At 33.6% G+C, this 23,575-nt stretch overlaps 2 protein-coding genes across 2 annotated transcripts; both read left to right on the forward strand.

Moving 5' to 3' along the window:
• Positions 1 to 17,159: 17,159 nt before the first annotated feature.
• Positions 17,160 to 18,818, forward strand: LOC129316449 (uncharacterized). Its single transcript, XM_054960877.1, has one exon. It carries the CDS (start codon positions 17,160 to 17,162, stop codon positions 18,816 to 18,818), a length of 1,659 nt encoding a protein of 552 aa, XP_054816852.1.
• On the forward strand, positions 18,653 to 19,756 carry LOC129315390 (uncharacterized). Its single transcript, XM_054959037.1, has 4 exons — positions 18,653 to 18,867; positions 18,956 to 19,160; positions 19,261 to 19,451; positions 19,543 to 19,756. The coding sequence occupies exons 2-4, from the start codon at positions 19,009 to 19,011 to the stop codon at positions 19,683 to 19,685; spliced, it is 486 nt and encodes a 161-aa protein (XP_054815012.1). The 5' UTR covers positions 18,653 to 18,867; positions 18,956 to 19,008; the 3' UTR covers positions 19,686 to 19,756.
• The last annotated feature ends 3,819 nt before the right edge of the window (positions 19,757 to 23,575 follow it).

Consider the following 23,575-nt stretch of genomic DNA (forward strand, 5'->3'; position numbering starts at 1 on the left):
AATGGTCAAAAATATCCCTAAAGTGTAAACGAAGCATAAAAAATGACCTTAAACTCAACTATGGGTCATTTATAATCCTCAACCTCAAAAAATTGTTAGTTCTTCACCTTGCTGTTTTCTCTATTAATTTTTTGCATTAATAGGGACCATATGTGAATTTTCTTATATTTGTTTATTATAAAATATTTAAAGTGGATCCCACCATACATTTTTTTAAATATTTTTCCCTCCCTTTCTCCTCTCCCTCCCCTATAACTCGTCTCCTCTTCTTTATCATTCTTCTCATCTTTGCAACTCAACCTTGACACTAGAACCAATGCCAACTTCTAGACCACATTCATCATGCATGATCATCACCGTCTTTGGAGCTAAGATTAGCATCACTACTAATGATATTTCTACTAACACCCACCTCTAATCTTTCCCCTTATTTTCCGTGTCATCGTCACCTACCTCTACTTTCTCTATCTTCCCCCTCCTCTCCTAGCAATGAACGACCTCATCACCACTCACAACAAACCCACACACACACTCTCTCTCATGAAGAAGACATAGAAGTCAAAGTGGTGATGAAATGGGCATTGGTGTCATTGAAGCTTCATTTATGTCCTTAATCTCATTTCGTTAACTAAAGTAAGATTTAATTTAAAAATGAAGAGGAAGAGGGAATGAAAGGGGAGAGAGGGAATGAATGATGATGAAGGTCATAAGTAATGTCACACTTTTGAGCTTAGGACTTGATTGATGAGAGCAGTATGCTTTAACCAGCAAACCCTCCCCATCTATAACTTCGTCCACCTCCCATATCAAACCCTCCCCATGTACTTAATTCATTTATCTCATCCATCACTTATCCTATCATGCAAGGTTTTAACCGTCACTATATCATACTACATTTTCTTCCTTTCCTCTCTCCTCTCCCCTTTCCCTATCATCATCTTCCTCCTCTATAATATTCAATGCCACTCTCAGCTTATCATCTTGGCCAAACATGCATGCTCCCCTCTTTCTCCCCTCCCCCTCTCTTTACAACTCCCACATGCTTTTCTTCATCTGCTTCAAAAATCTCTATACAACTCTTAATGGCCTCCCTCCCTCCGACAGCAATGCCAATGCCACTGACAACCAACATGTCCCTTCTATTTATGTAACATCTTAAATTTCAATTCTAAGAACTAGTTGCTAATCAGTGGTAAATTAGTAATCAATTGATTGAATGTGGTTTGGATGTTGCATTAGTAGGATTAAAGGGTAAAACGATGATCCAAGACATAACACGAGAGCAGAAGTGACATTGGTCTCACTGTGCCACGCGCCACAGCATATTATGCAAGAATCATATAAAGCTAAGGTGATCAACTTGTGAAATTAGAAAAGGAAGTGTTGGGAAATGCAATTGGAGAGGAGAAGAGGTTCTCATTTACTAGGGCAATTAATATTTAAAGGTTTAGAGTCTGCTTCAATTACTGAATTATTAGGTAAGTATCACGTAGCTCTACACTTCATTTTTACTCTATTTTTATTGAATTTCATTAGCTGAGATATCAAATCATGAACTTTTAAGGTGTTGTAATCTAAAAGAAAGATTTAAAACAAGATATCGAATACAGAACTAAGGTTTTGTGACTAGCATGGACTTGAATGGTTAAGCTTTAAGGATTTAGGCGTATTTAGCCTAAGAAAGTCAGGTTAGATGGTGAAATTCGGTGAATGAAAATGTTAGGAGGTTGTTATGGTCATTTGAATAGCCTATAGGGCCAATGACTATAGATAATGGATTAATGAATTCAAAAGGCATTAATGACTATAGATAATGGATTAATGAATCCAAAAGGCATTAATTGGGCCATTGTGTGTGTTAAGGGATTCGATTTAGCCGAATCAATACTTATGTGGAATGTTGAGAATTGATTAAGGGGTACTGTGTTGTGTAGATTGAGCACTTAAGACATTATTCGTGAAAATCTACGTCCCTAGGAGCTTAGTGTGATTGGTAACCCATAGTAGCAAAGGTTAAAGGTAACTAGAGTAATCCTTTTACTTGTTTGTTTGTGAAATTATTTACACATATTTTTATACAACTATGTGCATTGTGTTGTGAACTGATAGAGTAGTGGCATGTGAAAGAATATGCATACGAGTGTGTGAGTATTAATTGAAATGAATTTGAGGTGGCATGTATATTGACATGCATCACATCCGCAAGAATACCCTGGATTATGGTAGGGGGACACAGCCCTATCATGAGGAGGTTTAGGAAGTCTTGTTGATCCAAAGCATAAAGCTTGACTCCATCAAGATGGACCTAAGAGAAGAATCCTGATGATCCAGAGCGTAGAGCTTGACTCCACCATAATGAACCTAAGACATAGAATGATCCATGAGGTTATCCTAAACTAAGGTAGGGGGTCGTGGTCTTACTCTATAAAAGGCTAAGAAGTCCTGATAATCTAGAGCGAAGAGTTTAACTCTGCCATGACAGACTTAGGAGACCACCCATATATGAAGAGGATTAGCTGGTCTGAGCAGTAGTATGGTGGGCCCTATTTCATGTGACTAGAAGTCTAGGTTTAAGCGTAGAGATTACTCGACTATGTAGAACTAGGAATTCATTTGCATGAGCATAATGAGATTAATGAGAATGAAACCCTATATATGTATATGATATTTATTTAATTGAAACACATGCTACTTTATTGCTTGTTTATGATTTTGCTTAATAACCGATAATTAGGGTTACCTTCGAGTTACTGGGACGTATGTTTCACTCCGTTACTTTTAAACATAGGTAAAGAGAGCATAAGAAGGCTGGGAAAGAAAGCAAGGGAAGAGTAGCTTTATTTGGTAGTAGTATGACTACCATATGTATAAATGAATATACAAAGTTTTATCTAGAGTTTGAGTTTGCTAATAGGATTTATGAGTAAGTGTATACATGAATTGTAATGCCCTCATTGATATTACTATATGCTCTACTACTTATATTACTAATCAATCCAACATCATTTAATTTGAAAACTCTAGGATCCCAAAATAAAATAATATCAACATCATTTCGTAAATTACCCAAGTTATAAAACCCTACACATAGCGAAAACAATATGTAAAAGTGCATCAAAGGCCAAGAAAACATGTGTATTATAATCAAATCAAATCAAAATAGGGGCATTGTGCCGTGGCTCATGTAACATGCAGTACAACATATGGCATAAAGACCACAACATGACTCTTTGTGCCTTGTTCTGTGGCATGCGGATACATGCACCATGGCACACACACTTGAATCTGTTGTCATTTTGCAGATTCTAGTGTGAATTTCATATATGTATCACTTCCACATCCAATGTCTGATTAGGGTAGTTCAAGAGTCTACATGAAGCTTGTTTCAAAATTTAACTAATGACACTGGTTTCATTTCAATTTGATATCTTGTTTAAAAGTTAGACACTCAAGTGCATTTTGATCATTTTATGTCAAAATTTGCCACTTGAACATCAACAATTGAAACCATATGTCATTAGCCACTTTTAGGGCCTTAATCACATCCAAATGGACAATATACACTTGATGGACCAAACACATAGACAATATAATACATATACACATATTTGGCTTGTAAACCGCCCATATCACACTTTTGGGCAAAATCACATTTTTCATTCTCAATCTCATACAAGGCCAAATTTCATATACACTTCACATATTTATTATATCTTCACACAATATACTCCATCCACTAGCTCACATTCTCATTTCACCACATTCACACAAATACATAAGGCTAGGGAGTTTAAAATCAACAAAACACAATATTCACCATATCATGCACATGTTTTGAATCCTAAGGCAACTTATACACATTCTAATCTAATAACACACAATTTCATTACATTAAATCCTTACAAAAGCTTAAATAAGAGGTCTCAACTTAGCCAATGTCTTTCCCCTTTGAAACATTAGTACCAGAACCTAAAAAATATAAATAATCATAGGTGAGATAAAAAATCTCAATAACCAATATAGTTCCTTAAATGTTTATTATCACAAATAACCATGCCAAAGTAAAAAAACTAAGGTAATATCAAATATATATCAAAGTATTTCCATATAATTACACACTAGCATGATCATCTAGCCATCAAACCTCCAATGCTCCCTGACACAAAACTATAGGCTCTACTAGATCAATCACTCATTGATTTGAGCACACTTTTGGTAGTAGAAACTCCCATCCAAAGGTAATCTAATCCACCTACAGACTATAGTTTCCCTTTTCACATACTTGTGATAGAGGCATCGTTGAATCCTAACCGTACCCTAACAGGTACTAGCGAGTTGCGAGACTATCCAGATGTCTTATGGTAATAGTCCTATAGTTTGCTATACTAGATTACCTATGGTAATAGCTTATATAATGCTACACCGGATGTCCTATAGTGCTAGCCCAACCATACAAAATTTTCACTCACTTCTCCACACACACATCCCCACATATCTTGGGTGAACTCCCACCCCCTATGATCATGCTCTTTTCATAATTTTCACTGCTTTCTTTCACATTTTCATACCATATACTTTCATAACGTATACATACATACATACATACATACATACATATATATATATATATATTCATTCATTCATTCAAAACTACAAATTCTCAAACTTTCTTTTCATAAATTCTTGTCATGTTAAACTTGTTTTCAATACAAAATTCATGCATAAAAACTAACTAAATCATAGTTATACAATTACTTCTACATAATTATAATAGTTAATAAACATAATAAACTATATATTTACCTCAACTCTTCTATTTACTAGAAATGGTTACCTGTGTTCCAACAACCCTATTCAAGCTCTTTGAATTTCATGCGTCACACAATATAACCTACACAATTAGACACCCAGAGTCAAATTTACTATTGACAAAAAGTGCCAATTTCAACAATTGAACATTTAATCACTATTACTTCCTCTAAATACATTCATTCATATGCACTGGGACTAATTACCAGCCATTAACCTTGTCACAATTAATTTTCTCTTACTACACTCTCTCTAGATTAGGGTAAATTGTGCCCATAATTTTAAAGCTTTATCGTTCCGACTCAAACCAGTCACAAAGTACTAGTTTAGTTTTGAAGAACCTTTCTATTACTATAAGGTAAGAAACCAACTCCTTAAAACTTTCAAATTCAATTTCTCACTAGTTAAAACTAAGAGAAAACAGGGTAGAATTGGATGTTAAGGCGATGCGAGACTTACTTGATAAGTAATAGGTTGAAAACGTCATTCTTGCTCTTGAAACTCAATGCCCTAGTAGAAGTCCTCACTCTTCTCCATGCCCAACCCTCTTTTCTTTATTCCTTCTTCTGTTTTCATGAGCTAGACATGAAGGTACTTAACAGAGTTATGCACCATGCACCACGGCACATCCATTCTCTATCGTAGAACATGGCACAGTAAGGAAAATTCTCACTACACTCACACACTCTACTTTGGGCCTTCACTCTTCTACTCATATCTATTCATATAATACCCTAAAGAGTTAATATAATACTTTACTATCTAATACCCTAACCCCCATATTAAATCACTAATTCTTTTAATAATCATTCATTAACACAGGATTAGAAATTTGGGATGTTACATGAATGGTGTTGTAAAACTTGGTTAAATATATATATGATGCTGCATCTCGCTGAGGGTGCCCTAGTAAAGGGTATGTGGGTAGGTCTAGATGCTAATCAAGCAAGTATATGATATTATATAACTTATTTCACTTGTTTATCTGTGAAAATTGATATGATAATTGTATTTGTGTATGTGAGAACTTAACACAAATGATGAGGTGAAGCCCCATTTGGAAGAGTCAAGTATATAATATGATTCCCAACCATATGGTGAGACAAAACCCCATTTGTAAGAGTCAGAGGGTTGAAAGTGGAATAAGTCTAATTATATATTTGAATATCTGAATATGTGTTATATATGTTGTGCCTTATATAAGTCCACAATTATATAATGTGGCATTAAGAGGTCAATTTGAGTAAATGGCATGAGATATGTGATTAGTAGTGTCAATCAGGTGTATGTGGTCCTTCTGGACTTGATTTAAGGCTCAAAATGGTCTAATTGGATAAGGAATAAGAATTGAGTGCTTAGGATGTAAGTTTTTGAAAGAAAGGTGACTTTTTGTACTCAGGTGTCTAATTTTAGATTAAATCATCAGATCAAGTCTAAACTTATTCCATTAGCTAGTATATGTTGTAAGCTTTGTGTGGATGCTTGAATTACTCTAATCAAACATCAGATGTGGAAATGGCACACGGTGAAAGTTCATCTTCCAAGCTATCATATGATAGCAGAAATTGTTGTCATATACACCACGGCACATAACGTGCTCTACCACAGCGTATGACACGGACAGAAATAGAGCATGTTGCTCTACACCACATGCCAAGCACATATGGTACAAGCTGCAGTGCATAGCCCTTTTTTAGGGTAGAGAAGTTGTGTTTATTGAGTTGTATGACTGTGTTTGCACTTTCGCTAGCCCTCTTATTTAAATATATGTCTTAAGAAGTCGAGATCCCACTATTTAAAAATAAATAAAGGGCAATTACTCTGATATTGATTTATAATTGTGTGATTGGGAATGGTAAAGTTCGGATTGATTAGGGACTTTATAATCTACAAATCCACACTGAGGTGCAGTTGATCTCTGTTCCTTATTCATGTTGATAAAGGGATGAGGAGAGAGAAGAGATAAGAATGGACGATGGGGGAAAAGACAGATGGGAAGGGTGGCAGCGACAAAGATGTAGTAGAAAAGGAGGGTGGCAACAAACTCAATTATTTCTTTGTGGCTTCTTTAACCTCAGCAACGCCTCCTTCTCCTTTATGCATGCATGAAATGCCACTTGATCACCTACTCCATGAGCTCTAGTGGAGAAGACAATAAAGTTAGAGAGAAGTTCACTAGGCTTTGATGTTGGGCTTGCATTTTTATCGAAAGAGAGAAAGGCAAGAGAGAGAGAGTATATTAATTAGTACATACGATAGCATAGAAGATGAGGAAGTGGGAAGGGAAGTTCATAGCAATTATTGTCCCTAGGGCTGAAAGTTTGAAGTTGTGTAATGCTCTCAATGACATTACCATACAATCCTCTACGCAATCTACTAATTAAAATAAAATCTCTTTAAAAACATTAGGATCCTAATATAAAACTTTTGAAAATCATTTATGTTATTTAAAATAGTATACAGTAGAAGCATTATAAGGTAGCGTCTCAAAGTCAACAAGAAAACATATGCATTTTAACCTACTTAAATCAAAATAAGGCCATGCACCATAGCAAGTGCCACATGTGCCATGGCATATGGCACAAAGACCCCAGCGTGACTCTCTGTGTTATGCACCACGACATGTTGCCCTTCATTGTCACATACACTGTGGCGCACATATTAGAATCTACTATCAAATTTTAAATTTTGATATAAACTTTAAAAATGCACTGTTTTCACATCCGATGTTCGATTGGGGTGATTCAAGCACTCACATGATGTAATATGCCTAAAACTTCAAATCTAGAAAAGTTGATTAATTAAGGGATAAATTAGTTAAAAATATAATTAATTTATTTAATTATGTTTTTGAGTTGCTAATTGGATTTTTGGGTCATATTTAGCTCTAAATTAAGATAAGATGAAAGTCGGATCAAGTCGGGTGGCATTGGGAGTAGCAAAATCAACATTTTGCTTATTGCATCGTGAGCCGTGGCTTGCGTGGCGTGTGCTGCAGTGCACGGAACAACGGACAATTTAAAATTTTGGAAATGATCAGAAAAACTCAGATTTTGTGGTGGGAAACCTAAAGCACAAAGGAGGCAACTTTGATCACTGCTAGGGCATCATTTTGGGAGAATTTTAAAGACAAATTGAGCCTTCAAACTCTTGAGTAAGTTTCCTACCCTTCTCCTCTACCTTTTCATCTCATTTTTCATGGGATTTGGAAGAGTGAGAATTTGGTCTGATTGGATTAAGCCATGAGTTAATGTTTTGAAGGTTTCTATTGACTCTAAAGGTTTAATTTAGGTTTATTGATCTTGGATATGTGGTAATAGAAAGCTACTTTCTTGTTTGGTGAATTTTAGATTAAGCCCTAACTTGAGCATAGGGTGTTAAAGTGTGATAAGTTGATATATTAAGTTTTATGTTATGATAGAGTAGAAGGAGGCTTAAAGGGATTGTGTGAACAAATTGAAATATTGAAAAGCCTATTTATTGAGAATTTGAATGAGAAGTGGGAGAATTAGGAGGTTATTGGTAGTTAATAGTGATTATGTTAATTGAAAATGTTCAATTAACATATAGTACTTGTTGATGTAGATTGTGGTGTGGGAAGGCTTACCTTGACACAAGAAGAAATTTAGTACAAGGGTAACCCTTTAGTGACAAAAGGGTTGAGGTAACTAGATAATTTTCATTATTTATTACCTTGTATAAGTTATTCTCAAGTTGCTTTTCTATGATTTTTTGAGTATAGATGTATAAAATTCTTTAAAGGTTAACTATTTTAGAAAATGAGTGGAGTATTGCTTTGTGAAATTCTATATTTTTGAAGTAAATGGTAAGATTTGTTATATTTGTTTAGAAAGTTATTTATACATGGTTAAGTAGAGATATGTAGTGAAATGTGGCATATTAGAGGGTGGGAGGTCACCCTAGTGGAGATAGTGAACATTAAGTCCATATGGCATTGCTGGCACCTTGGGATACTAGGTGCAGCACTTACTCTCCTTAGTGCCTAAAAATTGGTGCGGTGTTGGAGACTTACTCTCCTTAGTACCCAAAAGGGTGTAGAGTTGGAGACTATGCTCCTTAGCATTCGTAGGATGTGGTGTTAGAGTAACGACACCCCAATTACTTGTAATAAGGGGAACCAGTAGTTCAAAAGTGGTTTAGGACACCTTAGCTGGGTAGTCCTATCATGGATGGTGAGCTTGGGGACCATATATGTGGTTTGGTTTCATGAAATAGCCTACCAGTTTGATCGGGAGTATTGGAGGACCAGATGGTTAGGGATCATGCATGTAACTTGTGGTGATTTTATATAGTATGCTTATTTTACTTGATTTAAGGCTTGTCTATAACTTGGCATGTTAATCAATATATAAATTATCTTAGTTACTAAGATTTTGATCTCACCCCATGGATTATCATTTTATAGGTTTTACCAGTGAGATTGAGCCAGATAGGGAATTGGGCAAGGGTTAGCATACTTGCTACATTCTCATTGTAAAGCCCGATTTTGATTTGAGTCATGTACATAAACTTGTTATATGATATTATATGTTTCCAACTAAGAATGCATATCTTTTTGATTGGTTGCACTTGTTTTATACTATGTTGTTTTATATTTTAGCCTAATATTGTATATGATGTGAATATGTGGAAATTTTTGTGGTGATGGGCTAAAATACTAATACAAGTGAAAGGAATGTTTTATCTATGTGGTGATAATGTATTTGTAGTGTATTATATAGCAATAAAGGCTAAATAGTACTTGCAATATTGATTATGTGTTTTGGCCATATTGAGTGAAAGGGCCATTGAGTGGCTAAATTTTGCATTTAGTATCTTTTAGTGTGTTTGAAAGCTCACTCAAGTGTATTTTGGTCCATTGAACTTGGTTCAAGCCTTACAATGGGTTAATGGTATGAGTTATGAGTTTGGGTACTTGGATGGTTGAAAATTTATTTAAAAATTGACTTTTGCATCTGAATGTCTAAAATTCTCATACGGTGTCAGATCATAATGAAACTTATTAGTTAGCTTATTGAATAAGCTTCACGTAGGCACTTGAATCACTCCAATTAGGCATCAGATGCAAACATGGTGCACGTTTGAAGTTCGTCTTGAAAAGCTATCATGACAGCATTACTGTCATGGACATGTGAGTTGCGGCGCACGGTACAGCGAGCGAACTTGGCTTTTTGTGCTATATGCCATAGCACATAGACCACGAGCCATGACGCATAACCCAAAACACTCAAAAATGGCATTTTTGACCTTGTTTTGAAGTGTTTTACTTCCCAAAACTTTTTTATGCTTCCAATACCTTTATAAGTCATTAAGTTTGAGCTCCAACTATCAATTAAAAGGGTTTTTATGGGATTCTAATTATTCCACAATTATTTTTAAAAGATTATTAATTTTAACCCTTATATGGATAATATGAGCTTAGGAGCAATCCTTGCTCCTAATTATGATTGTTTGTTATGATTGTGTAGTGAATTTTGGTAATGTCAAGGTGGACATTACACATGAAGCTTATTTCAAAATTTAACTAATGACACTAATTTCGTATAAATCTAATATCTCGTTTGAAAGTTAGACTCCTAAGTGCATTTTGACCATTCTAAGTCAAAAATTATCACTTGATCATCTCCAATTGAAACCAAAAGCCATGCCCACTTTTTGCACCTTAACTATGTCTAAATGGACAAACATTACCTAATTGACTAATTACATATACATATACTACACATATAGACTTTTGGCTTGTAAACCCATCAATTTCACACTTTTAGACAAAATTCCATTTATTTCTTTCTCATTATCACATTAGGCTAAATTTCATAATATACATATAAACATACTCATAAACATATCTACTAGCCCATAACATCATCTCCATCACATCCACACACATATATCAATAGTGGGCTAGGATATTAGAATTCCATTTACATTTATAACCAAACATGTATATGCGCAACAAAATCATTCTTATGGCAACTTATATACAAAATTTATAACTAACAATATATATATTTATTACACCAATTCTTACAAAAGGCTTTTGAGAGATATCAACTTATCTTATGTATTTTCCCTTTACACCACTACTACTCAAACCTAAATATAAATAACCACAGGTGAGATCAAAATCTCAGTAACTAATACAGTTCATTTAATGTCTATTACCACAGATAACCATGTTAAAGTAACAAAACTAGAGTAATAGCAATTATACATTAAAGTATGTAGGAATTTCCTCCTTTCAAGCATTTCCATGTAAATACCACACTAACATGATCATCTAGTCACCGAACAACCAATGCACCTCGACATGAAACCATAGGCTTTACTAGATTAATCACTCATTGACCCGAGCATACTTTTGGTGGGAGAAATACTCACCTAAAGGTAACCTATCCCACTTACAGACTATGGCTTCCCTCATTATATACTTGTGATGGAGGCATCGTTGACTCCTAATTGCACCTTAATAGGCACTAAGGAGTTGCCAAACTACCCGAATGTCCCATGATAATAGTCCCAATATAATGCTGTATCGGATAGCCCGTGGTACAAGCCTGTATAATGCTACACCAGATATACCATGGTGCTAGCCTGACAATATAGATTTTTCACTCACATCTCCATACACACACATCCCTACATATCTCGAGTGAACTCTCACCCCCAATGATCATGCTTTTTACACAATTTATTACAGTTCCACACTTTCATACTATACATTCATATATATATATATATATATATAAATAAAGTAAAAAAAACATTCCTTTCACAAATCTAATTTCATGCTAAAATCATTCACAATGCAAAACTATGCACAAAACTAACAAAATCACCATTTCACAATTATACAATTACTTCTACACAGTTATAATAGTTAATAAACATAATAAACTATATGGCTATTTCAACCCTTTTATTTAATAAAAAGGTTTACCTGTGTTCTACAACCCTATTCGAGCTTCTTTTCGCTATTTACACATCACACGCTAGAATCTACATAAATTTAGGAACCCAAAATCAATTTAACCATTGACAAAAAGTGACATTTATCATAATTAAACATCTAATCACTACTGTTCCTCTTATATATGCCCATTTCATGCCTTACTCTCAATTACAACTCAATTAGTGCTAACACACCTACTATCAAATTTTTCCCATTCCTATCTCTAGCTTAGGTCAAATGATACCTATAGCTTCAAAGTTTTATTGTTCCAACTCAAACTAGTCATAAAAAACTAGTTTAATCCCAGATGACCTTTATATTACTATAAGGTAAGAAATCATCTCCTTAAAACTTTTGAATTCAGTTTCTTAATAGTTAAAACTTAGAGAAAATAGGGTAAAATTAAATGTTAAGGCAGTACAAGACTTACCCGATAAGTAATAGGTTAGAAATATCGTCCATTCTCTTGAAATTCTTTGTCCTAGTTGGCCTCTCTTCCATGCCAAATCTCTCCTTTCTTGATCCCTCTTTCGTTTTTATGAGCTCGATACGTTATCACTTATCAAAACTCTATACCATGTGCTGTAATGCAGCTATCCTCTGCTATAGCATGTGGCACACTAAGGTAATCCTCACTATGCTTGCATATTTTGCTTCGAAACTTCTTTCTTCTACTTATATATGCTCATATAACATCCCATTAAGTCAAAATAACACTTTACTATCCAGAATCCTAATTCTACATTAAATCACTAATTTAGTCCCTAATCAATATTAATGCAAAAACCAAAATTCAGCATGTTACAAGTTGCAAGTATGGAGAAGACGTGCAGGTATGGAGAAGAAGAAGGAGAGAAGGCAGAAATAATAAATGTAAAAAAATTGTTTTCTCCACTAATTATAAAGGGATGTTTAATATATTCAATGTGAGGGTGTTGAGAAATGGAATCTTTTAAGTTGAGGGATATAAATGACTCTTAATTTAGGGTCATTTATGGCCTTTTGTGTGCACTTCATGGACATTTTTGACCTTTAACCCTTATTAAAATGAAAATTCTTGTATTATTCAAGGATACTTAAATGGACCAAAGTACAATGCCAATAGAAAGTAAAATACCAAGAATGACCCTATAAAACAACAAACTAATGAGAAGGAGGTTGAAGATGCAACCTAAAATGACTGAAATGCCCATATTTACTTTTCACAGGAGATGACTTTTGGAATATGTTTCTATAACATATTGATGACTTTTCATTATCATCATAATGGAAATTAACATTTTGTGACGAAGAAAAGTTTTGCCCCTTATTGAGCTAAGATAAAAGTGTGTTAAATATTTCAATTTGTATTAAAATGTAAAGTCTCATGTTATCTAGGTGATACTTAAATGCACTAAGGGACAAGACCAATAGAAAATAAAGTGTCAAGAATGACACATCGTAAAATAACAAATTGATGACAAGGAGATTGAAGATGCAACATAAAAGGACTAAAATACCAAGATTTACTTCTCACGAGATGTTTTTTGAAAAACATTTCTATAATATATTTATTCTTTATTGTCACAATAATGGATTTTGACATTATGTGATGAAGAGTTTTTTTATTCACATACTAGGTGTGTTAAATATTTTAATTATTATTAAAATGAAAAGTCTTGTGTTATCCAAGGGATTCTTGAATGGACTAAAGGACAAGATCTATAGAAGGTAAAGTACTGAGAATGACCCTATAAAATAACAAACATATGAGAAGGAGATTGAAGATGTAGCCTAAAAAGACTAAAATGCCTATATTTACTTTTCACTAGAGATGACTTCCAGAATACATGATCTTTTATTATGTATTGTTAAGGAAGGTATTTCTTATTAGAATGGAAATTAACACTTGGTCATGAGGAGAAGTTCTTTTTCCTTATTATGCTACCATACATATATGTTAAATATTTTGATTATTATTAAAATAAAAAAGTCTTGTGTTATCTAGGGGATGCATGAATGGACCAAAGGAAAAGTCCAATAGAATGTTGAGTACAAAAAATGACCCCATAAAAAAATTGATGAAAAGGAGATTGAAGTTGCAACCTAAAATAACTAAAATGCCTAAATTTGCTTTCTATAAGAGATGACTTTTGGATACATTTCTATAATATATTGATAATTCTTTATTATCATCAAAATGAAAATTAACACTTTTTGATGAAGAAATATTTTTCCTTTATTGGGCTTCTATACAAATTTGTTGAATATTTTAATTATTATTGAAATAAGGAGTCTCTTGTTATACAAAGGATCTTTGAATGGACCAAAGGACAAGAACAATAGAAAGTAAAGTATCAAGAATGACCCCATAAAGCAACAAACTAATGAGAAGAAGATTGAAAATGCAACCTAAAAAAACTGAAATGCCCATATGTACTATTCACAGGACATGACCTTTGAAGTATACTTATATAATATTTTAGTGTTACTTGTTTGGGATCTTAGTTATTAAAAAAAATACTAGTTGGAGGGCATTTTAGTCACTTTAACACAATATAATTTCAAATTAATACTTTGATCTTGTAATGTCATTTTAGAATTGTTTAGGATTGGTTTAAATTAAAGCTATCTATAGTCCAGTAATGAATTTCTCCCTAATTTCTATTTTTCAAAGGAAGAATAGTGAAGGAACTATGGAGGATTTTATTTACTGAGAAGGACTAAATGATTTTGAAATCATGCTGCAAATGTAACATCCCAATTTTAATCCTTGGGTTAGTAATGAATTAATCAAGTTTAATTTGATGAAATTGATGTAGGGAATGGTTCAAGAGGATTAAGGAACCTTTTTAGGCTTAGTAATGACCTTAGGATGTGGGGTTGAGGCTGGCCATGCAGGCTAAGAAGGGAGAGAAAATTAAGGTGTATGGTTTGTAACATGCACCATGGTATGAGCATGGTCAGCCATGACGCATGGCCTATTTTTTACCAAAAAGAGACGTGAACTGATGAGAAATCAAAAGAGTTAAAAAATAGAAATGAGGAGAATGAAGAGAGCTCTACTAGGGCACGACTTTAGGAAGGATTTGAGAGGGTTTGAAACTCCTAATAACTAATGTAAGTCTTTTCTATCCTACCTCCTCCTCTCTATACTAGTTTAAAGCTAGGGTTTGAAGTGTAAAGTTGATTTTTAGTATATACAGGCTATGAGCCCTAATCCATTGACTTAAATAGAGTTAATGGGAGTTGTCTAGGTTGGTTAAAGCTAGTACTGATGATTTTATAAGTTTTTGGTTGACAAGCCTTATTAATGACTAAAAATAAGGCATTAATGACTCAATGTGAGATTTATAATGGTTAGTTGGGGATGTATATAAGTTAATACACCTAATGCATAAGCATATAGATAAGAAATGAGAGCTTTGAGTGTTTTGGAGATTGAAAGATTAGAGTTGGAAGCATGCATTTAATAATGTTGATGAATTTAGACTTGATTAATTATAGATTAATTGTTGGGGCACCACTTTGGCTTTGGAAAGCAAGTTTGGAAGCAAGATATTGAGGGGTAAACATTTAACCTCTCAAAAGTTTGAGGTAATTGGGGGAACCCTACTTTGAGTAGTATTTGTTAATTGAATTTTGAATGTGAAAATGGGTTTACTTGGATGTATGATTGAATTTTTAAATGTGAAAGCATGCTATAAACCATATGTTAGTATTATGAATCCTGATTTTGCTTAAATGTAAAGTTGAATTTGAAATGAATTTCTCCAACTATTAATGTGCTTTGAAATGAAAAATTTATGATGTGTGATATGTGAAATGATGGTGATATGGTGGTATCATTGTATTGAAAACCGGACCGGACCGGCCGGGTCAACCCGGAAACCGGTGACCCGGTCCCTTGTCCGGTCTGGGTTTACTCCTAAACCGGTGAGGGGGTGAACCGGTGTAACCCGGTCAACCCGGGGTCAACCCGGTGTAACCCGGATAACCCGATGGGTTGACTGGGTTAACCGGGTCATGATTTTTCAGACAAAAATCCCCAAAACGACGTCGTTTTGGGGGATTTGTTTTTTTTTTTAATTTTCTTTCGGTCCAAATCCAGAGCCCATGGTATGAAGCCCAGACGCAGACGGACGCCAGACAGCACCAGCTTTCCGCCTTTCCCTTTCGTGACTTACGTCTGTGTCTTACCGTCTCTCCTCAGTCCTCTCTCTCGCCCTAATCAGCGTCCTACTCTCCGACCCTCCTCTCTCGCCTTTCCCTGTCTCCGACCATCCGTCCTCTCCAGCTCTCTCTCTCTATCTCTGCTGTTCGATCTCTCCTTTAGCTCAGTGTACGACTTCCGTCTCTTAGCCTGATCGATCTGAAATCTCAGCCGGTCAGTTCGTGACAGCTCGGTGTACGCAGCTCGCATTTTGCTTCAGGTTAGTTACTATTGATCGTGCACAACTCTGTTTTTTATTTCGTGATTCAGCTTAAGTGGTCGACTCTGTTGCTAGTGATTTGTTTCTTGCTTGTTTGGCAGATCATTTTGTATGTGTGAAACTTTCTGGTGTTTTGTGTTTTTCTGGTTTTAAGGTTTCTTTACTGTTAATTTGTGCTTTTATGTTGCTTCGGAAATGAAGCTATATGTATGTACTGGTTTAGTTTCATAATCATCTGTGGCTTTGATAATATAATGTTTGATCTTGGCTTCGGATCTAGGCTTTCTTCTGGTAATGATTTTGTGTTTGATCTTGTTTGACAATATAATGTCAGTTTATGGTTCTGTTTAATATTTCAAGTAAGTATGGAGAGGACTTTGAATCTGACAGCTCAAGCCTATGCTTCATGACTTTGTAGATCGATCATGTCCAAGCCCTTTAAAATTAAATAGGGATTATTGATGGCGCTTTCTGATCTTTTCCTGCTCTGTGATCTGTTTATCTTGTTGATGATTTGGGGGTTATATATGTTGGTTGGGAAAATGAGATCTTTGCACGTGAATTGCTATTATATAGATTGCAATCTCAAGGCATATGTTTTATCCTCTGCTCAGGTTCATACTGTGTGTGCATTTTAAAAATGTTGTGATTTTCTATCTTAATTTTGAACTACGGATTGCACTATGTTATAGACAGGGCATATCTAGCTTCTTATTTTTCCTTCTTTCTTTGTGGCCAAACTTGAAAACTATGCAGTCAACACTGAATATGACTAATCAGCATTTGTGTGGAAAAATGAAATTGAAGCTTAGTCATTATTTTAGCTTGCAGGTTAAAATATAATTATTGCATTGATCATGGATATTGGAAGTAATCCTAGTAGTAGTGATAGAAATGAGAATCCTACCTCTAATTCCAATGATCCCCCTCCTAGTGGTAATGATTCAACATATGAGGCCCCATCTATGCGTGGAAAAACTGATCCTGCTTGGGCACATGTTGCCTTAAGAAAAGAAGGCAAGAAAAATATATATACTTGCCTTTATTGTGCATCAAGCTATGGAGGAGGTGGGATTAACAGAATGAAGCAACATCTTGCTGGTGTAAGTGGTCAAGTAGCTTCTTGTAAAAAAGTTCCTCATGATGTACGTCACAGAATGGTAGAGTCTTTGAAAGGTGGGAGAAAAAGGAAGGTTAATGATAGAAAAGAACAAGAACAAGAACAAGAACAAGTAGACATAGGGGACCTTGAAACTAATGATCCAATTGCTCCTACTCCAATTAAGATAGTCCTTGAGAGAGGTGCCAATAAGAGGCAAGCTTCTACTATTTCAGTTGAGAATTATTTTGCCCCTAGGACAACTCCTGGTTCCCAGCCTGGCATCAAAAGTGTGTTTGCAACAAAAGAAGCACAGTACAATGCAAAAATGGCTATTGCTGAATGGGCTATCATCAATTGCATTTCATTTAATGCATTAGATTGCCCTTCATTTCAAAAAGCCATAGATGCTATTGCTTCTATTGGGCCAGGGTTTAAAGCCCCTAATGCTTATGAATTTAGAGTCAATTTGTTGACAGATTGGAAAAAAGAATGTCAATTACTTATTGAGAGTCATCGGGCTAAATGGAAAAACACTGGATGTACACTCATGGCTGATGGTTGGACAGATGTGAGGCAGCGAACTTTGATTAATTTCTTAGTCTATTCTACACATGGAATGGTTTTTGTGAAATCTGTTGATGCATCAGATTTGGTAAAAGATGCTAGGACTTTATTCTCGTTGTTTTGTGAAGTGATTGAGTGGGTTGGTCCTAAGAACATTGTTCATGTGGTGACTGATAATGCTGCAAATTATGTAGCATGTGGCAAGTTGATTAAGGAAAAATATAAAAATATTTATTGGTCACCTTGTGCTGCTCATTGTTTGAACCTTACTTTAAAAGATATAGCAAGCTTGGACAATGTGTCAGCACTTGCAACTAAGGCATCAAAGATAACTGTTTTTGTTTATAATCATATGATCTTCTTGTCATGGCTAAGGAAAAGATCGGGTTGGAAAGAAATTGTACGTCCTGGTGCAACAAGATTTGCTACTACATTTATTACGTTGCATAGCATATATATGCATAAGCATGACTTGCAAGCTTTGGTGACTGATAAGCACTTTGTGGATCACAAATTGTCAAAGACTCAAGCTGGAATAATTGTTACTGCCATCATATTAGATAATGGCTTTTGGGGTGATTGCTTAGAAATTGTGAAGGTTGTATCTCCTCTTATAAAGTTGTTGAGAATTGTGGATTCAGATGAGAAGCCTTCTTTGCCTTATGTTTATGAAGGCATGCAAAGGGCAAAAAAAGCAATTAAGGCAACATTCAACAATAAGAGAGATTATTACAAGCCTTACACAAGCATTATTCAAGCTCGATGGGATAAGCACTTTAAGACAAATCTTCATGCAGCGGCATATTTGTTGAATCCTGCATTCTTGTATGATGAGAATTTTGTTCACAAGAGAAGGTTAATGGATGCAATGCTTGATGTGTTTGAGTCAAATGAAAGTGAAGAAATTGATTATATTGTAATGATGAAGCAATTGAGCTTGTATCGTGATCGTAAATAATCTTTTGACAAAACTTCATGTGAAAGAGCAGCTCAGAAATTAGATCCTTGTGAGTATTCATATTTATTATTTAACATGTTCATGGTAATTCTAGTTATTATATGATTAACATCTAACTAAGTGTCTTTTATTTGCAGATGAATGGTGGTCATTCTATGGAGGTTCTGTTCCAGAATTGCAAACTCTTGCAATGCGTATTCTTAGCCAAACTTCTTCTTCTTCTGGCTGTGAAAGAAATTGGAGTTTGTTTGAACGCATCCATACCAAAAGACGAAATAGATTACAACATCAAAGATTGAATGATTTAGTTTTTACAAATTATAATCTGCGATTGAAGCATAGGTAAAAATTAGAGTTTTAAATGGCAATGCTTTTATAATTTATAATTGAATATGAATTTTATTATTGTTTATCATATTTGATTATTTTATTTTTTTTCAAGGAGTCAATTGAGGAAAAATAAAAGTTATGATCCCATTGATTATGAATCAATTGACAAAATTGACTTTTGGGTGGCTGAAGAAGAGGAAGAGCCAGCTCCTGAGTTTGATTCTCAAGAAGTTGCAAATCTTGAAAATGTCATTCACAATGAAACCATAGCTACTCCATTAATCCTTGAGAGGGATTATGAAGGTTTATTAAATTTACTATCATGTTTAATACAAGTATATGAATTTTTTGAAATGCCATTCATTAGTATTAATTTCTATTTGTTGTATTGTAGGTGATGAATATATGAATGTTCTAGAGCCCCCATCTTTGCCTGATGTTGCTAGTGGTTCTGGTTTTTCTCATTCCAGTCCTAATGTCTCAATGCCTGGAGATTTGAATGAAGTTAATGATGATTTTGGTGTTGGTCAATATTAGTTACCATGGACATGTTAATCATATGATAGAAAGGTTGTCATTGTAAGGATAGATATTTGAAGTATTGTATTTGGTTGAATGTTCTTATAATTAGTTACCGTGGTATTGGTGTATGGATATGACATGTGAGGCTAAATGAGAATTCAAATTGAGTATAAAATTGAGAATGGAAGTGGATAGTGTTGTGAATATAATATTGATGCTCACTTAGGAGGTGTATTATCATAAACCCAACATGTTGATATTGAAATAATAAAATTGAGAAATAATTGAGTATTGTACATTGTATGATTAGTTGGTGTGAGTTTGCTTAAGGAGAGGAGTAGATAAAGTCTATATGGTATATACGGCTACCTTCAAGTACGTGAAAGCATAGCCTTATCCCACTATTTGTAGAGAGATTGTCCCATAGTTTGTCAAGGGATTAGAACCTAGCTTAGTGTATACCATATGGTCTTTACCTTTTTATTAACAAGGCTAGCTTAGGGTATACAACATCCTACAGATTTGAGAGTATGGGAATCCATAATCTGAGAGAGTGTTGTGATCGTTGGCTAAGTCCACCTCATAATTGGTGAGCTTAGGTAGTCCAATCACATAGACGAAGTCTTGTTTGTTATTATAGTCCATAGTTTCAGTTGGAAGATATAAAGAGTGTATAAGGTGGAATCAATTATGCATATGTATTTACCCGATGTGTCATATAGTTGTTAAGTTTGTGACAAGTTGTAATAGTGAGCGTGTCATTGTCAAATAGTTATTGGTGTTGTGGCAATGTGTATGGAATTAATAAATTAGATCATTGTTACATGTTTGTGTGTTTTGTGGCAATGTACCCTGTGATTTGAGATAAGAAGTATTAAAATTAGATAAATTGTGAAATGACAACTTGTGTGGCATGTAAAAGTATATTTGGGGTAATCAATTCCATTTATGTATATTTATTCAATTGATATACAATTGTATATGATAGGTGTACCTTAGTTACTGAGTAGCTAGACTCACACCTTTCTTTCAATACTTTACAGGCTCTAGCTCTGGTATAGAAAAAGGAAAGACTTCTAAGGCTTAGGAATCTAGGATTCCTTTTGTATAGCTTCTTTGACCTCATTTTATTTTGCGTAATAGTTTAAATATTATCAATTATGATGCATTTTGTTTACACTTGTATTATATTATTTTTAATGAATTTGAGATGTATTTTAGACCCTAGAATGTTGTATGCTTGATGTTAAATTATTAATAGGGCCAAAATACTAGTACAAGTATGGGGATATTCATTTGATTATAACTGTGAATGTTGATTTTGAAATACAATGCTAAAGTATCTCTATTTTGTTTTTGGTATTAAAGGGGGTTGAGGAGTGAAAATTTGATACTATGGTGTAATGTGCATTTGGTGTGTTACACTAGTAGTCATAAGTCCACTAAGGATGGTTTGGTATTAGGAATGACATTTGGCACTTGTATGGAGTATTGGACACCTTTGAGTTGTGGAAATGGTTTGAATATGTGTTTTAGTATTCAACTTCCTTGTATAACTAAACTTGAAAGTACAACATGCCATTATTTTGTTTATAAAAAGAGCTTTTCATAAAAAACTAGATCACCACATTTAGACCTCAGATGGAGAATTAGGGCACATCTAAAGTTTCCCGAAATTGTTGTCAAATGATAGCAAAGTGGCTGTCAAAAACATGCAACACACTATGGCGCATTGCTCTATTTTTTAGTTTTTGATATTTTTCAACTGTTTTCAAATCATTCACTTCTCTAAGATATCCTATGCTTTTGAAACATTATTTTATTTTGATTAAAAGTATAATAAGTGATTTTGATATGTTTTAAACTATAAAAATTTAGGATCCCATTTATGCAAATTACAAACTTTGCAATCTTATTTGGGTTGTTTCCTTGATTACCTTAGATTTGAATGTTAAATATGATTGGGTAAGGGAAATATTACAATAGGACCAAGGAACCAAAATGTAATTAAGTTTTAGTGTGAAAAGACAAAAGTGCCTCTCATTTTTTTAGAAATCTTCTTAGTCATTGGCTGCTGGAGCTCTAGTGCAGGTGGCGAGACCACCATGTCAAACAGGCCATTGGAGCTCAAGTGATGGTGGCTAGACTGCTAATAGGAGCTCTAGCCAATCACTAAATTGGTGAGGAAAACAAATTAATTTTTTTTTTAAGGTAGCCAAGGTGGGGTTTGAACCCACATCCTCTTGGTTACCAAAAAAAATATTAGCCACTAGGCTAACAATTCCTTTCAATCATATAATGCAAATATATATATAGCTTTGTTTCTACTTTTCATGCCAATATTTATTAAGATCACATTGGCTATTTGTCATTTTACAAATAGCTGCTTATTAAACAACTAATGAGACTTGTTAAAAAAATTAATATGCACTAATTTTTATAAATGCTTATTTGTTTTTATCATCAAAAAGACAAGTCCCCATTAACAACTTAACAAATAACCATTTGTGAGATGACAAGTCTCATTACTAGCCTTGAAAATTTCTCTTGATAATTTGATAAATAAATTTTAGTAAAATAACAAATTTATATAAGCTTTTGACATGTAAGCTTTTGGTAATAAAAACAAGTAAATATGTAAAAAAAAATCACTCCAAATTAAATTCCTTTAACAAGTTCTTATTGATAACTTAACAAGTAATTATTTTTGAAATGACAAGTCTTGTTACCACTTTTGAAAATTTCTCTTCATATATGAACTTTATTACTAAAATTTTATATGTAAAAAGTTTATATGAATTTGTTATTTTGCTAAATTTTTTTTATCAAATTATCTAGAGAAATTTTTAAAGCTAGTAATGGGACTTGTTATTTTATAAATGGTTACCTATTAAATTATCAATGGGGGCTTGTAAAAGAAATTATATACAGAGTGATTTTTATAAATGTTACTTGTTTTTATTACTACAAGCTTATATGTCAAAAGCTTATATGAATTTGTTATTTTGTTAAAATTTACTTATATAATTATTAAGAGAAATTTTTAAAACTAGTAACAAGAGTTGTCATCTCATAAATGATTACTTATTAAATTCCTAATGAGGAGTTGTCATTCCTGGCAATAAAAACATGTGCACGTTAAATTTTTAAACAAATTTTACTAGTAGTTTAACAAGTAGTTATTTGAAAAATGACAAGCAATCATTTAGCTTATGGTAAATATTGACATGAAAATTGAAAGAAAATTTTAAAATATAATGAGATTTGTGATTTCACAAACGATTACTTGTTAAATTATCAATGAGAACTTGTTAAAGAAATTTAATATGAAATAAGTTTTTAAAATATTTGCTTGTTTTTATTACCAAAAACTTATATGTCAAAAGTTTATATGAATTTGTTATTTTACTAAAATTTACTTATGAAATTATTAAGAGAAATTTTCAAAGCTAATAACGAGATTTGTTATCTCATAAATGATTACTTGTTAAATTGCTAATGAAAAATTATCATTCTTGATAATAAAAACAAGTATACATTTATAAAAAAAATGTATATTAAATTTTTTAACATGTCCTATTAGTAGTCTAATAAGTAGCCATTTCTAAAATGACAACTAATCTTTGAACTCTTGGTAAATATTTACATGAAAAGTAGAAACAAAGTTTATATACATATATACATAAAATATATATATATATATATATATTTGTATTATATAATTGAAATGAATTGTTAGCCGAGTGACTTACTATCCTTTTGGTGGCTAGAAGATATAGGTCCAAATCCCACTTTAGCCACCTTAAAAAAATTAATTTATCTCCCTTGTCAGTTTGGTGAGTAGTGCTAGAGCTTTGTGGCCTATTTGGTAGGGTAGCTTTGTTTTTTCATATTAAAATTAATTT

Source organism: Prosopis cineraria, unplaced genomic scaffold (assembly GCF_029017545.1).
Source record: "Prosopis cineraria cultivar Desert tree isolate PC_DT_omini unplaced genomic scaffold, ASM2901754v1 PC7, whole genome shotgun sequence".
NCBI lineage: Eukaryota > Viridiplantae > Streptophyta > Magnoliopsida > Fabales > Fabaceae > Prosopis > Prosopis cineraria.

What these genes read in the sequence shown, in the direction of transcription:
- LOC129315390 (XM_054959037.1), top strand. Translation starts at nt 19,009, where the DNA reads ATGCGTATTCTTAGCCAAACTTCTTCTTCTTCTGGCTGTGAAAGAAAT. An exon ending in AATCTGCGATTGAAGCATAG is followed by an intron (nt 19,161 to 19,260) that starts GTAAAAATTAGA and finishes TTTTTTTTCAAG; the next exon opens with GAGTCAATTGAGGAAAAATA. An exon ending in CCTTGAGAGGGATTATGAAG is followed by an intron (nt 19,452 to 19,542) that starts GTTTATTAAATT and finishes GTTGTATTGTAG; the next exon opens with GTGATGAATATATGAATGTT.
- LOC129316449 (XM_054960877.1), top strand. Translation starts at nt 17,160, where the DNA reads ATGCGTGGAAAAACTGATCCTGCTTGGGCACATGTTGCCTTAAGAAAA.